This window comes from Diabrotica undecimpunctata, chromosome 2 (assembly GCF_040954645.1).
Source record: "Diabrotica undecimpunctata isolate CICGRU chromosome 2, icDiaUnde3, whole genome shotgun sequence".
Taxonomy (NCBI): domain Eukaryota; kingdom Metazoa; phylum Arthropoda; class Insecta; order Coleoptera; family Chrysomelidae; genus Diabrotica; species Diabrotica undecimpunctata.
Genome location: NC_092804.1, coordinates 69,974,673 through 69,991,157, shown reverse-complemented (window position 1 = coordinate 69,991,157; position 16,485 = coordinate 69,974,673). Strand labels below are relative to the sequence as shown.

Sequence of the window (16,485 nt, the reverse complement as noted above, 5' to 3'; positions counted from 1 at the left end):
AACTGTTTAATGTTGAACACCAATGTTGAAGAAAGGAGATAAAGAAGACCCCAACAATTAAAGAGGTATAAATCTACTGAACACCGCACTTAAGCTTAACACAAAAGTCCTAACCAACAAAATCAATAAACTAACCACTTTATCAGATGAACAATAAGGATTCAGATCCGGAAGATCCTGCGTAGACGCCGTATTTGTACTAAGACAAATCACAGAAAAGGCCATCGAGTACAATAATAAACCGGCATATCTATGTTTTATAGACCTGACAAAGGCTTTCGATTGCATCCAAGTCGAAGACGTCTTACACCTACTGTATAAAAGAAACATACCAATCAATATTATACAAACCATCGAAAACATCTACTTACATAATCGAATACAGGCAAAGATAAATGGAAAACTAACACAGTGTATACCAGTATAAAGCGGAGTCAGACAGGGTGACTCGTTAAGCCCACTTCTCTTTAATATAATAATGGACGAAATAATACAAGCAGTACGTAAAGGTCATGGTTACAGAATGGGGAACAAAGAAATCCAAATATTATGTTATGCAAACGACGCCACATTAATCGCCGAGACAGAAGACGAGCTTCAAAGATTAACACATATCTTCAGTACAACAACAAGAAATACAATATGATAATATCAGCAGAAAAAACCAAATGTATGACATCTAAATACCCACTACGATGTAAAATCGAAATTGATGGGAAAATAATAAAGCAAGAAGAAAGGTTTAGATATCTGGGAATAGATACAACTAGTTACGGAGATGTTGAAGAAGAAGTACGACAACAAAGCTTAAGCGAGTAAAGCGGCGGGATCTCTTAATGACACAATCTGGAAGAACAAAGACCTAAGACATGACACAAAAACAAGAATCTATAAAGCAGCAATTAGACCTATCGCCGTGTATGTTAATACACCGCGGAGACAAGACCTGATACATCTAAAACGAGACGACTACTAGAAACAACAGAGAAAAGTCTGTTGGATAGGGAGCCAACAGATAGGAATCAACTAAGAAGAGCATGCAATATAGAAGACATAAATGGATGGGTTAAAACGGAAACAGGAGTGGAACGAACATATTAGTAGAATGGCAGAGGATAGGATAGTACGAATAGCACGAGATAAGTCACCAAATGGACGAAGAAGTATTGGCAGACCAAGAAAAAGATTGTGCGATAATTTAAACAATTTAGGAGGCTAATATTGAAGAAGAAACGGGCTTTAAAGCCTACATAAAAGAAGGAAGAAGAAGGAGAATAATTCGAATAACTCTAAATCGTATATCGCCAACGCGGACCTCAAACTTAGATTGACGCTGAACCCAGTTTCGATGCTCTTCTTTTGCCCATAAAAGTCGGTTTCTTTTTTATTTCTTTGTAACTGTAATAAGTGGTTTTTCCTTTGCCTGAAGTATGCTGAGATAAGTTTGAATATTTAAGATGAGATAAATGTTGAGTGTAATATCTTACCTTGTGGAATCCATGTCTCATTTTTTTTTTGTGTATCTTAAAATTGTGTTGCATATTGGTTTTGGTCCAATTCATATGCGTCTGGGCTCTTATTTATAGCTTTAATTTTTAAAATGTTTAGCAGCTATTTTAGTAAAGTTTTATTTATTTTAGATGATGATATTCCCATTGAAGTAGAAGATTTAATTTTACAATTATTCGAATTAGTTAATGAAAAGAATGAATTATTTAGGAAGCAAACGGAATTAATGTATTTGTAAGTATAATTTATATCGCAAATACGGTACGTTAAGTTTTGTATTAGATATGGCACATCACATAAAGCGCTAAAATCGGCGACTTTGCCTAGTACGGGGTAATTGTAATTCTCCGATTCCCTCTGACACTTATACATAACACGAGAAAACCATTTAGTAACACATAACAACACATTGGATTTGCATCTTCGTACGTCGATTTTTGTTTTCATTACGTATACTCCTGACCTTTAAAAGGCGATGAATTTGTATCGGTTTTTAATAATAATAATGTGAACAACTTTTTTTGGTTGAATTAAAAATAAAAGCGCATTTTTTTTAAAGATAAAACAAAAAATATACTCTTATTGAAAATAAAAAATAATTAATAATAAAACAAGAAATAATTCTTTATGCCCTACAGAAATGATTCAAATATTTGATCTTTTGATGAAAGATTTTCTGCTGTAACAGGAATGGAGACTTCTCTTATTCGGTTTTTTATTTCATCCAAATTTTGGGCTTTAGCCTCAGAATGATCGTAGATGATGCTTTTTTAAATGTCCCCAAAAAAAGAAGTCCATGGGTATAAGATCTGGATATCGGGCAGGCCACTTAATATCGCCTGTTCCACTGATAACTCGATTCGGGAAAGTATTGTTTAAGTACTCCCTAATTATTCGAGCGTTGTGAACTGAACGGCCGTCTTGATGAAACCAAACATTCTCCAGATTTAAATCAGGAAGACTGAGAATAGCGGGAAGAACATGATTCTGTAACAAATCGAGGTATACTCTACTATTCAAGTTGCCCTCAATAAAAAATGGACCTATTATGTGGTCTCCTAAAATGCCAATCCAGACGTTAACTTTGTGTTGAGTTGGGTAAACAACACTTCTGTGCTGTGCTTCAATGGAACGATTGTGTCTCCCACTAACGACACAGGAGATTAATCAGTAAATAAAATGTTTTTAATAAAATTTGGTTCATCATTAGCCTTCGTTATTAGAGTTTCACAAAACTCCATTCTTCGAAAGTAGTCTTCTGGATAAAGCTGCTGCGTTTTCGTTTAAAACGAAAATTTAAAATTCTTGTAACCGTACTTTTTCCATACTTTTGTTACAGTAACATTGCTAACATATAACTCTCTAGCAACACTTCTACTTGAACGTGTTGAATCTACCTCGATTGTTGCACCTCAGTTTTCTCTTGCCTCAACTTTTTCTGGTGAAATTTTTAACAATATTATGAATTTACTGTACGAATTGGTCTCCTAAAAAAACAGAAAATAAATCTACGCACTGTTATTCAGAATTACCACCATAAAACAATTTTATTATTTTAATCTTTTCTTCGGGCGTATAAACAGACATGTTGTTTACAAAAATAAATTAAAAATCTACGCTATTATTGCTTTAAACAACCACTGTATAATGACAAATTATTGGCGACGGGTCAACGGAGGTTCGTGGCAAGTCGACACCGCACAGTGTTGCTATTTATAAAGTTTATATCTAATTTAAAACATAACGTACTGTATATATTATAATAAATCGATACTGCAGAGTATAAAGAACTTCCATTGGACGTATTGAACAGAATTCTTTGTGTATCTATGTCCTAAAGGAACGATATACCAAGCTTCAAAACTTTACATCCTCTCTATCCGGAGATATTAGTAATTTGATGTGTCTTGACCTATTAGTTCCACATAGGGTTCAATAGAGTTCTTCCTTAGATCAAGGGAATCTGTGTATCAAATTTTGAGGCTCTAGTGCATTTCTTTCTATCATCGATGGCCTTATTCGTGGACTAATGCACATTCCGATGCTCATCGCCGCGCCTCAAAACATCTACGATTTTTACTATTGGCCGACTGATCTGAAAATGACATATAGAAACATATAAATATGGGACATGTTCAATTCACGGCTAGTCTGGTTTCGGCTCCCATATAGTCTTCTGTACCCTGGATGTCCATTGTCGGGGCTCTGCTCCGGTTCGTTGAACTGAGGCTCTGTAGCTGGACGTTTTCCACCTTTCAAAATGTGTTTTTATTTATCGAGTCGCCGAACCGGGCGCAGCCCGGAGAGGAGACTCGAGGCCCGAGCAAACAATTTCAGTTCGATGATACGTCACTAGAGAAACAGGAAAAGAGCGCGTCACGGTAGCCTGCATTGATCGGGTAAGGATATCGAGTTGGAGTTCTTGTATCCAGGACTCCCACACGAAAAGCATTTGGCTGATAGTTGTGCCCCTATCGTGCATCAGAGTGCTATAATAGGAGGGAAAGGGATGAACTGGAGCATTGCAGCACGGTGGAGTGACTCCTGTTTGTAACTCGAGTTAATACACCTCGCTCCAATGAATTGTTACACCTAAACGTAATTCCTAGGGGTGAACATGTTTCACAGGCTGGGTTTACTTAAATTGCTTGCTTGCATTCATCATGTGAAAAATACCAATATTCCACAGAAGATGAAACATACTTCAAGAGAGCACTTTGAATGGACTGGCCGAAGTCCTTCTGTAAGGCACCGTGGGAATTGATAATTGCCGCAGTTTTCCAGGCCGTTCCTTCCCATTTGGTGATACTACAAGTGTCATCGCCCAGACAGGCAGACCGAAAACGACACGACTTAAAGAACTACCTCTCGGGTCCTTAATAGTCATTAACACTGATTTTTAATCGAATTACAATACTGGAAAAATGTTGTCATACATAAGCTTAATTAATGTCAGGTTCTTTTAACGATCGAATTCATAAGAAACTTAAATCAATTTGATTGAATATTTTTTGTTATAAATATTCTTTATCTTATAAGACGTATTTTCCTTGTAGAAGAAGGCAGCAGCGTTTAGAGGAAGAGCATGCAGATGTAGAATATCAAATCCGGTGTTTAATGATGCAGCCCGAAGCCAATAAAACTGATTCCGATAAAGCACGCGAAGAAGAATTAATTAAAAGGTAAAAAATATCAAAATCATATAAATATTTTATATTGTCTATGTATAAATATGAATTTTAGGAAATTTTGGTTTAAGAGCTTATTTAAGAAATTTCTCAAATTTGTTTCAAAAAAGTAGTTTTACCTGTTCATCATATTTATATCGTCAAATAGAAGAGGTATGGAAGAACAGCAAGTATTAAAATGTGATGTTGATTTAACAGTTAGTGTATTTCAGGAATTTTGGTACGTCATCATATCACTTCTTTATAAAGACTGTTAAATATGCAAAGTATTCAAAAAAGCGTGGTTTTATTTGTGTGTTTAAGTTAAGTTAAGCACCCAGTCTGGGCGCTGGGTATAGAGAACGTTGCGCACTACTTCAAATATTCAGTAGCAATAAGGTCACAGCTGTGCACCCATTGTGTTTCTTGTCTCTGTCATCGGAAGTGAACCGAGAATATCCACTGCAAGTCGTTCGATATCGTGACAGTTTACTACTAATTTTTGTTCTAGAACCTTTTCCACCGATACATAAATTGCGTTTTTGCATCTTCTACAACTCGGCAACAATTGATCCTGTAAAATCTGTCTCGAACTTTGGCCAGTGTTTTTTGACTCTAAAATGTCCTCCAGAAAGGCTGCTTCTTTCAACACAATTTTAATGTATGAATTTGGTAGTACCAATTGTTGAACTGTACGTACTACATCGGGACTTTTCCATTTTTGATAGAACCATTGCAAAGATACAAAGATTCCGATTGAAGAGATTTGAAGTCAGTATCTTTGATTTGACTCTTTCTTCTTAAGATTTTCCAGGAAAGTCTGACCATTATCTTCCTTGTGTTTTAACTGTTATTTCGAGACTTACTTCTTCGGTTACATTCTCTTTTCTTCAAGTCTTTTACAGTACTGGCATTATGGTTCCAAACAGAGTCGCCTAAAAAGAACACCGTCATTGTTATGAAGACGCCCTTTTCGATGTGCATACTACGTCGAAGTAATTATTTCTAGTGGGACTTCGTGAAGGACGTCCGGATGTAGATCTAGGCGACCTTCTGATCTCATTCTTTCATTCTTATTTTCTTGCCTGGGATTGGCTTTCCGATGTCCTATTCTTCCGCAATAAAAACGTATTCTGTTTGTTTTTATTTTGAGTTTTTTGTTGAAGATTTTGCAGTATGCTTAAAATTTAGGATAAAATAGGTTTGTTTTCTGCAGGACGGTGTACGGACTTTACAAGTATCGTTAAAGTTTCGAACAAAGTTCTTTCTTACGTTTTTTGTGACATACTGTGATTTTTTTGTATATAAAGAAATGAAAATAACATAATGGTATCATACAAAGAATCGTGACAATATTGAACTTAGTTCGGTATGGTGAAATCAGAATTTTAGACTAAACATAATGGGTAATAAACACAGCCTGATGACATCGTTCGCCTATTAATATGCGGGTTCGGTTTTTGTAATTAAATTTCTACATATTATATTTTTATCTAAGTAACCAATACCAAATACCTTCACTTAGATTTCTCGCGAAAATGTGTTACACTTTTTCGTAGTTCTCCGGGTAATTACGAATTAGCAATATTTTTATAGTGAGTGACTAAAATTGTTTGAGTGTTTTAAAAATGTTATATTTGAGACAAGTGAAAAAAATTCAGTAGAGTCCTCGAGGGAAGAAAGCGTGTATAAGATTGATATCAATAAAAAAAAATGATTGTTAAATAAAGAAATTTATTGATTTGATTTGATCGCTTGAAGTTGGTTAGATCACGACGTTTATATAAATACCGAAAAATTATTTCAGAAACTACTTCACAAATGAAAAGTTGCAGTCCAAAACTCCTGACATATACAGTACTGCAGTTGTATTTCCAAAACTTTATTCGATGTTCTAATAAACTTGTAACTAACGCATATTTTTGATTGGATGTTACTATGTGCACAAAAACGAAAACCTTAAAATGCTATTACAGAATGTGTTAAAACAGTTTTAAAACAACATGGAAGTTTTAGCCACTTTTTTTAAAGATCGTTTAGAGCAAAAAAATAATTGCATTTGCCGATTCCGCAGTGACACTGAAACTTTTGAAAAACATAAAATAAGAATATTATTCAAATTTTTCTATTAAATTTTCAGAATTAGGTTGGCATGTTCAATATTACGTTACTTAACATACTATGCTATATCATATCAGGACTTCTTTCTTATCTTATCTTTTCTTCTGGAACATAACTTTTGCAATTTTTATCGCAGAATTTTTTTTCCATTTCATATTTTTTATTTCTGCGTTTTGGTACTTGCCGATTCTTCTTTTTTCTAACATATGAAAATCTACCACCCTCGCAGTTTTCTGAGTCTGTCTGACCTATCGATTTTCATTTGGTTGTTGTCATTTTTTATTTATTTTGTGTCCTCCTGGTAAAGATCATATATTTAATTATTGATTCTGTTAGACTAGACAATATTGTATCTATATAATTCGTAAACATTTATTTAATGTTTTAAACTTTCTTATATGGTAATTTTTTGTCTTACAAGTTTCCGCTTCATATAATAGAACAACCATTTACATTTTTCAGCATAGCCATTGTTCAATATCTAGCATGACTATTTATTCCAATAATTGTACAGATTTTCATCTTTCTTATTACTTATTGCTTATTTCATTGGTATATCAATATACATATATAGTGGTGTATCGGGTAGGTGGTCTAGGTGGGTCTAGGTAGGTCTAGGTGGTAGGTGGTATTTGCTGATTTCTTGTCAGCTTCATCAGGAGACAACTAAAATGTGGTTAAAATTTGTATAAATATAAGGTGAGAATAAACAATGAATTACTTACAGATTTAGAATGTAAAATATTTAAAAATTACTAACAATATTGGTTAAAAGCACCTAGGTCACTAGTAATTAAATATAAAAAGCAAACAAAAACAACCAAGAAACAATTAAAATACAATAAAATTACACATTAAAAATATACAGGGTGATTTAAAATATAATTGTAAACAGAAAAATTATTTTAACATACTAAGAATATTACAGTAGATATTGCTCAACTGTCCCGTGTCTGCCTTGTAATTTACTGCATATTTTTCTCTATTAATATGACACATTTCTAAAAATAATCTTTTTTTGTCGTAATCATTTTTATAATACATATAATATTGTGTCAGTTGTACTTTATTATTTTATAATAGCTTGTGTGTTATTTTATTCAGCACAAAAGCGCATTTTTATTTTGAAAACTATTTTTTACACACTTTTATTATGACATTTTTTAGTTTAACTACAATTTTAAGGTTTTTGTGTCAGTACTTGTCATATTATTTATTTTTTTTTGTATATTTTTTTGTTTACAAATGCATGTAATCTTAAAAGTTATCGACGTTTAAAAATTACTGCTAACTAAATTGTAATAAATATTTTCTGTGCCTTATAAAGAAACTAATATATTTTTTTATCTCGAAATAAAATGTCTTTTAAAACGACTTGAAAAATTCAGAAGCTTTCTGTCGTTGAAAGTGCGAATGTTCTGGTAGTATTGTTATTCTGTGAGCATGTGCTTAATGATAAGATAAACATAATTGCAGTGGGAACATAAAGGTTGATCTATGAAGGACATGAGATGATATCTGATTATATTTCTCTGAGTTTTGTGTTTTTGGAGATCCAAGATTTCCCCCAAAAAATATCAAATATTCTGCGTAAAACATGCCACAAGGAAATGGTTTCAAGACCATATACACATGGTTTCAATATAGCATATATTTAATAGGCCTTTTTCATAAAAAATACATCTATTTTGGTTTTTTATTTTCTTTAAATTTGAAAAACTTGTTCTGGTAAAATTTGTTGAAATTGTGATTTATAATGAATCGTAATTTATTTTCTGAGTTGGACCGTGCAAGAGTTATTATCGCTTTAGTTGAAGAAAGTTATTCACAGCAGTTCGTGGCAGAAATAGTGGGTGTTTCTCAGAGTGATGTCTCACGGATGTGGAATAAGCTTATAGAGACAAATTCGATATAATAGAATAGAATTCTCTCTGGTAGACCTCGAGTTACCAATATGCAACAGAATAGACATATCAGAATTTCCATTCAGAGAAATTCTTCTATGTCTGTTCCATCCCTCCAAAGAGACTTTAAGTATGCTACATAAGTCAGAGTATCGTTGGCTACAATAAGAAGAATTTTAAAGTCAGATTTGACGAGTCGTCGACCAATAAAAGTTCCTCAGCTACAACCTAGATATATTTTGCACCGCCTCCAGTGGGCTCAAAAACACATACAGTTCCCTCAACAGTTTTGGAGTTGTGTGCTTTTTTTAGACGAGACCAGAATCTGTTTAAATAGTGATAGGTGGCGAATTCGTATTTGGCGAGAGCCAACAAAAGCTTTACTAGCAAACGCTCGTCCCATACTCTTTCGCTGATAACAGTGTTTTGTTTTGAGCAGGTATTATGACAGGTGGACGCACGGAATTGGGGGTTATTAACGGGACTCTAACATTACAAAGGTAAATAACACGGATTTTAGAACCTCATGTGAGATTATGGCGAGGAGCTGTGGTTGAAAATTATGTATTTATGGATGATAACACCCGCCCACATAGCACTCAAGCGGTTAATGACTATCTTAAGGCAGAAGGTATTCGCCGTTTGGATTAGCCTGCGATGTCTCCAGACATGAATCCCATTGAAAAATCATGGAATGTGTTCTCCAGAGCTATTAATGCCCGAAGTAATCCTCCTAGTACCCATCATGAACGTGCAATTGTCTGTAGAGAAGAATGGAAGAATCTGCCACAGTTTTAGAGCTCGGATCCAGGCTTACATCGATGCCCGTGGTGGACGATATTAAAATTGTTAAATACATTTTAATTAAAAACAAATTTTCTTTATTTATTAAAAAAACAGTATCTCTTATAAAACAAAATATATCTGTAAACGGTATGATATATATTTTTTTATAAATGATCTATAGTAGTAGTTTCTGCAAATAGTTAATAATAGCGAAAGTTTTGGGTGATGCATAACTTTTGAAACTATGTGTATATAGGTTTACCAGTAAGGTTTCCATGATTCTGAAACCTTATTTTGATTTTTTAATCTGTAATGGTGTTTGGCTGAACTAGTCTTCGCCTGGAAATGCCGAACCGATGCTTTGATTGCTTCCGGAAGATTTCACTTCAGTAAATGACATCATTTCACCATAACATTTGTTATGTTAGACAAAATCGTTGTTAGGGACACCAATTCTAACAGGTAAACGACAAATGATTTAGGTAATAGAGATACATAAAAACTACACTTATAGTTTTGCTCCTAAAATTTGGTTGAGTTTTTTTGTTATTAATAAAACACGTCAAAAAATGTGTTATAAAATTAACAATAAATTGCACAAAATTAATCTTCTTCAAGTTCCGCTCCTATCAGAGATTGGAAATCATTCTGGCAACTATAATTTTGTTGGTTACGCGCCTGAATAGTTCAATTCAACTGCATTCAAACCATTCAAGGAGATTGCGTAGCCACGAGATTTTACGTTTTCCTACGCTGTTTCTGCCTTTGATTTTGCCTTGCATTAGATTCCTTAATAGTTCGTATTTTTCACCTCTCATGATGTGCCCCAAGTATTCCAACTTCCTGATTTTTATGGAATTTAAAACTTCGCATAGTTGTATTCGCATTTCGTTAATAAAATTAACCTGCAGCTTTATAATTGCGTGAAAAGACGGGTACTATACTACACTATTTGCAAAAAAAAAATCAAAAATTCAGATTGGTTTATGCAATATTTTTTGTAAAATCTTCAATGTTTATCCCAGATTTATTGTTTAATAAATGATTATGCAGAAACTGATGAAATTACAGCGATACTGCGGGAATGTATTGAAACAGAGAGAGTTATTTTATTTAGTTAATTCATAGGTAGTGTGATAAGTTTTGACCTTATAAACATTTAGAATAACTTTTTTGCTATTGTGTATAGAAACACGACTCCTTCTGATATGGAAAGCTGGCATTTTAAGTTTTTGTTTGTATATACCTCTAGTACCTAAATCACTTGTTTTGTCCTGGTTGGATCACTTGGTTTCCTGTTTTAATTGGTGCAACCAAATGCAACCAAAGTGCAGTATTACCCCGTAGCCGCTTACATTTTTCTGTACAGGCCCTACTATAAGGACTCCGCTCTTAGCATATATTGTATCCCGACAATAGGAAGCACTTACTTTATATACGATACAAATTGGAACTGCAACTTCCAATATCTAAGAGTACAATAAACATCATGTTCTAATAAAAATCTACAACTTATAGATGTTAAATTTAAATTCATGTTAAATAATTATTTTTTTTTATTATAGATTAGTGGACTTAGTAGAAAGGCGAAATGAAATAGTAGAATGTCTTGAAATGGATCGGGTGCGTGAAGCAGAAGAAGATGACAGCATAAGTAACCACCTCAGTTCATTTACTCTTAGTAGGGAGACCGACAAGTCTCAAACGGAACCGTCAAATAAAGAGAAAATTAAAGAAAAAAAGAAACAAAAAAAGGAGAAAAAATCCAAACATAAGGATAAAGCCAAACTAGATGTAGACAAAGATGTAGATACCAGTGAAAATTTTAGTACCCTAGAAAAGAAGAAAAAGAAAAAATTTAGTTTATTTTGAGAAGTCTTAATTACTTAATTTTGTTAGACTTATTATTTTTTAAATATAGATATTGTCAATTTGTATATTTTATCACAGTTACTGCAAAATATCTGTTTGAGTTATCAGTTTTTATTTTGTCTTAATTAAAAAAAAAACTATTCATACTAAATATTTATGTATCCCATTTTAAACGTTGATTATTTCTATAAATAAATGAACTTCTACTAAATAAACATAAATAATTAATTTTGCAAATTCATAATACTAGGTTGTGTTAGAAATTGTTTGCCATTAGTTTATTTTCGGTTGTTGTGAAAGCTGTGCTTTAAGTTTTAATTTTTAGTAAGACATCATATTTTTTGTACTTTCGTTATGTGATTTTTATCGTTGCTTATATTACAATAATAAAATTACATTTTGCAAAACCTTTTTTTATTTCTATTTATTTTTAGGTAGCTATTAATAACACATACGTATAGGTATATTAGGACAAAAGCGAACCATCAAAAGCTACCGAGCAAATTGGGTAAAGTTTATTTAGCAGAAAATGGTAGACTTCAATTAGTGCGGTCGTAAGACTTGGCACATTGTTAAGTTTGTTTTAGCACACTGCGATTTGAAATGGGCGTATCACTTACTTTTTCTACACAGATGATATAGGAGTAAGCGAAACCGGTCGTTTTGGGTAGTAAAATTAAACTGATTGTGAGTAAGTCTAATTTATTTCTTTTACTTCTTGTTTAAAATGAACTCACACAAGCAACACATTCATGATTTAAAAATATCAAAAAAATTACAATTTGTTGTCACAAACAAATGAACAATTTCGCAGTTATAGCTTGAAAATGATCTCAAGAAGTTATTTATTTGTTAGAGAAAACTGATATTAGCCGAGTAGAAATTAAACAAAAAATATTTTTATTTATCTATAAAAAATTGGTACCTGCAAAACCATCATAATAGTAAATGTATTTATCTGACAAGTATTTCGAGGCGACGCACATACATAGATTTTAGATATTTAGGCGGCCAAAAGTCATTTTTAAAAAGTCGAAATAACGGTAAGTTATCAACCGTTCCGGTGAGTCAAGAGTTCCAGCTACAATATAACATCCCCACCACCAGCGACCGAAGCGCAGGAGTTGGCCTCCTGTCATTATGAGAATTTTCTCCTAATGCGTTATGGCCACAACCAAGAGGCTAAAGATGTCTTCAAACAAAGATATTCTAATATAAAATCACAAATTAAGCAACAATGGGCAAAAGCAACACCTAGATGTTTTCCTAAAAAACCAATCATGGTTAGAGGGAACATTCGAGATTCCCACTGAAACAGTTTTCCCTCAAGGTCGACCACCCAAGTCTTTTGGAGCATTAAGTTAGTGTAGTAAACGAAGGAAAACGGAAGAAATAAGAGATTCCGTAGGTAATGAAGTTATTGTTCACGCTGTTAAATCTGTGTTGCAAACAACAGGACATAGAGCTGCCTCAAAATTGCTTAACGACATTACGAACTCACCAACACGGGCCAGTAAATATAGAAAAGCCTACAGTAAAGTTTGCGACAAGGATGAGCTACCTCCATTGACGCCTCTGCAAACACTCAAGATGTTAGTTAAAGCTGATCTGTCGAGACGGCAGTATGAGATAATAAGAGCAACAAATCCAAAACATTTGCCTTGCTATGATCTTGTTTTGAAAGCTAAACAAGAGTGCTATCCGCCAAAAGAATCTCTAAAAATTACATCTACCTACGCAGAGAGTAACCTACAATGCCTAATGGATCTAACCGTGACACGATTATCAAAATACCTAGAAGATGTGCTAATTCGACTTAACGAGCAAAAGAGGAAGTCTTTAATGATAATTTGCAAATGGGGTTGTGACGGTGCCCAACAATCCAAATTTAAACAAAGTGTTAATAATGATATTGATTCAGATGCCAACATTTTTATGAGTTCCTTTGTACCTTTGCTCATTGTTTGTGGCACAAAAGGTAGTAAAAATATAAGGCAAAATCCAACCCCGTCTTCGTCAAAGTTTTGCCGGCCAATTCGATTTAGATTTGTAAAAGAAACAACGGATGTAACCAAAGAAGAGATAAAATATGTGCAGGAGTCCATTAAACAACTGAACTATAAAATTGTTACGTTAAATGAAGAGGAGTTTTCGTTCGAGCACCAAATCAAAATGAGTATGATTGAGCTAAGGTGTCCAACGTAGTCACAGACACAAAGTCAACATCCCAGTGCTACATTTGTGGAGCTACCTCAAAGAACTTTAATGATTTGTCAATGAAAAATACTGTAAACCCTCAAGCTTTGGAATTCGGTTTTTCAATATTACACGCGCAGATCCGTATTTTTGAAAGTAATATACACCTTGCGTATAAACTACCTGTAAAAAATACAGGGAAAGAAAAAGTAAAGAAGAAAAGGCATTAGAAGCCCAAAAGAAGTGGGAAATTCAGGAGACTACTCGTTGACATGCCAAAAGCTAACTTTGGCAACACAAGCCGTAGATTTTTTGAAAATTCCGAATTGGCTTCAGACATTACAGGTATTATGATTTACAGATTCAAGGTAATTTTAGAAACTATTTCAAGTGGCCCCAAAATAGATGCTAAAAAATATGATACGTATGCGTACGAAACAGCAAAATTGTACGTGTAACTTTATGGTTGGCATCCAATGACGCCAACCATGCACAAGCTATTGATACATGGAAGCCAAATCATATAAAATTCGATACTTCCAATAGGACAGCTATCAGAAGAAGCTGCAGAGGCCCGGACCGATCATACCGGTTAAATTTTGCTAGAGAGTTTTCTAGGAAAGAATGCAACTTAGATGTATATTATAGGCTTTTGTTAAGTTCAGATCCCTTCATTAGTTGCTTGAGACAAATAAAAAAATCTTCACTCAAGGCATTTATATCTGAAACGATTGCGCTTTTTTTACCTGCTGACCCAAACACAGAGTCAATGGAGACGTCTGATCCGGAAGATAATGATTATTAATATATTTTTTTATTGTTAATTTTGAGTTTTCATTCATTTGTGTGTTGTAACGATTACTGTTTTTTTATAACATGACAAATAAGTATATGGTTGTTGTAAAAAATATATCCTTTTCCTTTAACTTAATTGAACGTAGAACCAAAATTACACCAAATATAATTTTGGCCGCCTAAATCTTTGAAATCTATGTATGCACTGTGAGGAAAAAGTTCTCTGAATATAATATACATTATTTTAATATATTTGTAGGTTGCAGTTACATAAGAAAAGTATCCAGTCTTGGTCTTATTTTAAAACACCCTGTTTTGTATTTTATTCTGAAGAAGAAAGTAATCTAAATATACTTTTTTTATTTACTTAAAATATGTGGCAACATATTTTCAATATAAATTTTTTTCAATTTTGGCAATATTTACTTTCAAAATCCCGGCTCGGCTTCTATCTATAATTAGAAAATATTTAAATTAGTTTGTGTAGTTTAGCATGTGCAGGTATCAGTATTAAGTATACGATAAATAATTATACATAAATAATAATAATAGTAATCATAAAAATATTGTTTGAATATTTTAAAAATTCTGACATAAAAAAAAGTTTCTAATACGTTTATAAACTAATATAAATATGTACCTTATCAACAATGAAATCCATAGGTATCCAAACAATAAAGTAGCAATACTTTTTCTGAGCTATTGCTAGCTGTGTTTTAATTTAAAAGTATTTTCTTCGCGTGTTAGGTATTTAATTTTTTTTTTTTTAATTTAACAGCTTCTTCTGGGGACAACTTACAACTTCTACGATATGATCGTCATCAATAATGCCATCCGGACTCGCTGCAAGAAACGGATTTTCTGCAGAAATAAATAATCCACATTCGCGTACTTTTAAATTATATTTTGCTTCAAATTCCAGTTTTGCAATTGCCTCATGATCTTATCCCCACCTTGTAGCAGCTTCTTCTTCTTTAAGTTCCATCTTCTATCGAAGGTTGGAAATCATCATGGCTATGCGGACTCTGTTGACTGCCGCTCTAAAAAGTTCTGCACTACTACATTCAAACCATTCCCTTGAGTTCTTAAGCCAGGATATTCTTCGTCTTCCCACATTTCGCTTACCTCGGATTTTGCCTTGCACAATAAGTTGTAATAATGCGTATTTTTGCCCTCTCATCACATGTCCTAAGTACTTGTAGCAGCAGATCCGTGAAAATCTGAAAACAATATTTTTTTGTGGTGTTTACAGGATTTGTAGATTTCCTCAATTTGCATACAATTCCAAAATTAGAGGCTGTTAAACGATTGTGTCTGTATTCTTTCTACAAAAAATTTGTAGATTGGCCCCTGGTAGATTGTTCTATTTTTGCAATCTCCTCATTACTTTTTTGTAAGGACTCCAAAAACTCTCTTTCTCTCTTTTTGTATTTCTATATCTAATGCACCGTAATTTTTATCAGCTGGTGCAATTTTTCTTTTTTTCTTTATTACTGGGTGTAATTCTCTACGCAGTCTTCTTTTGTTCCCTACTCTTTTGATTTGTTCTATGTATTTGTTTGTATATTTTCCTGGACTTTTCATGGTCATTTTCTTATGTAGTTCACTAAAGTAATGTTCTCTTTCATTGAATGATATTGCTGCAGCTTTACACCGTGTATCGCAGCTACCTCTCAAAACAAAATTAATTCTTTTACCCCCAACAAACTCTTTGAAATCACAGATATATATATATATATATATATATATATATATATATATATATATATATATATATATATATATATATATATATGTATATATATATATATATATGACGAATAGTACTTCACAAAATTGACCACGTAAAAAAACATAGGTACCTACATATAAGTCAAGTTAAATAAAAGCTTTTAAAAACGGTTGTAAATATATAAATAATAAATACCTAATGTAGTGCAATTCCTCTCCTTTTCCTTAGGGCGTTTACTGGGACTCATTTCTTATCTTGCCACTTATAACTTATATCACTAAACTAATATAATACTTAAAAATACGCGTAAACTAAAGAACTTGTAACTTATACCACTAAACTAATAATATATTACTTAAACATACCCGTAAATTAAAGAATTTCAATATTTTCAAAATAACTA

General features: G+C 33.0%; 1 protein-coding gene across 1 annotated transcript in view; it reads left to right on the top strand.

The window, feature by feature from the left end:
- Positions 1 to 11,766, top strand: part of MICAL-like (protein) — a 286,832-nt gene extending 275,066 nt beyond the window's left edge. Inside the window, exons 10-12 of the mRNA XM_072523085.1 lie at positions 1,641 to 1,743; positions 4,566 to 4,691; positions 11,053 to 11,766. Coding sequence (XP_072379186.1) covers positions 1,641 to 1,743; positions 4,566 to 4,691; positions 11,053 to 11,359 — 536 coding nt within the window. The 3' untranslated portion in view covers positions 11,360 to 11,766. The remainder of the gene's footprint in view (positions 1 to 1,640; positions 1,744 to 4,565; positions 4,692 to 11,052) is intronic.
- The last annotated feature ends 4,719 nt before the right edge of the window (positions 11,767 to 16,485 follow it).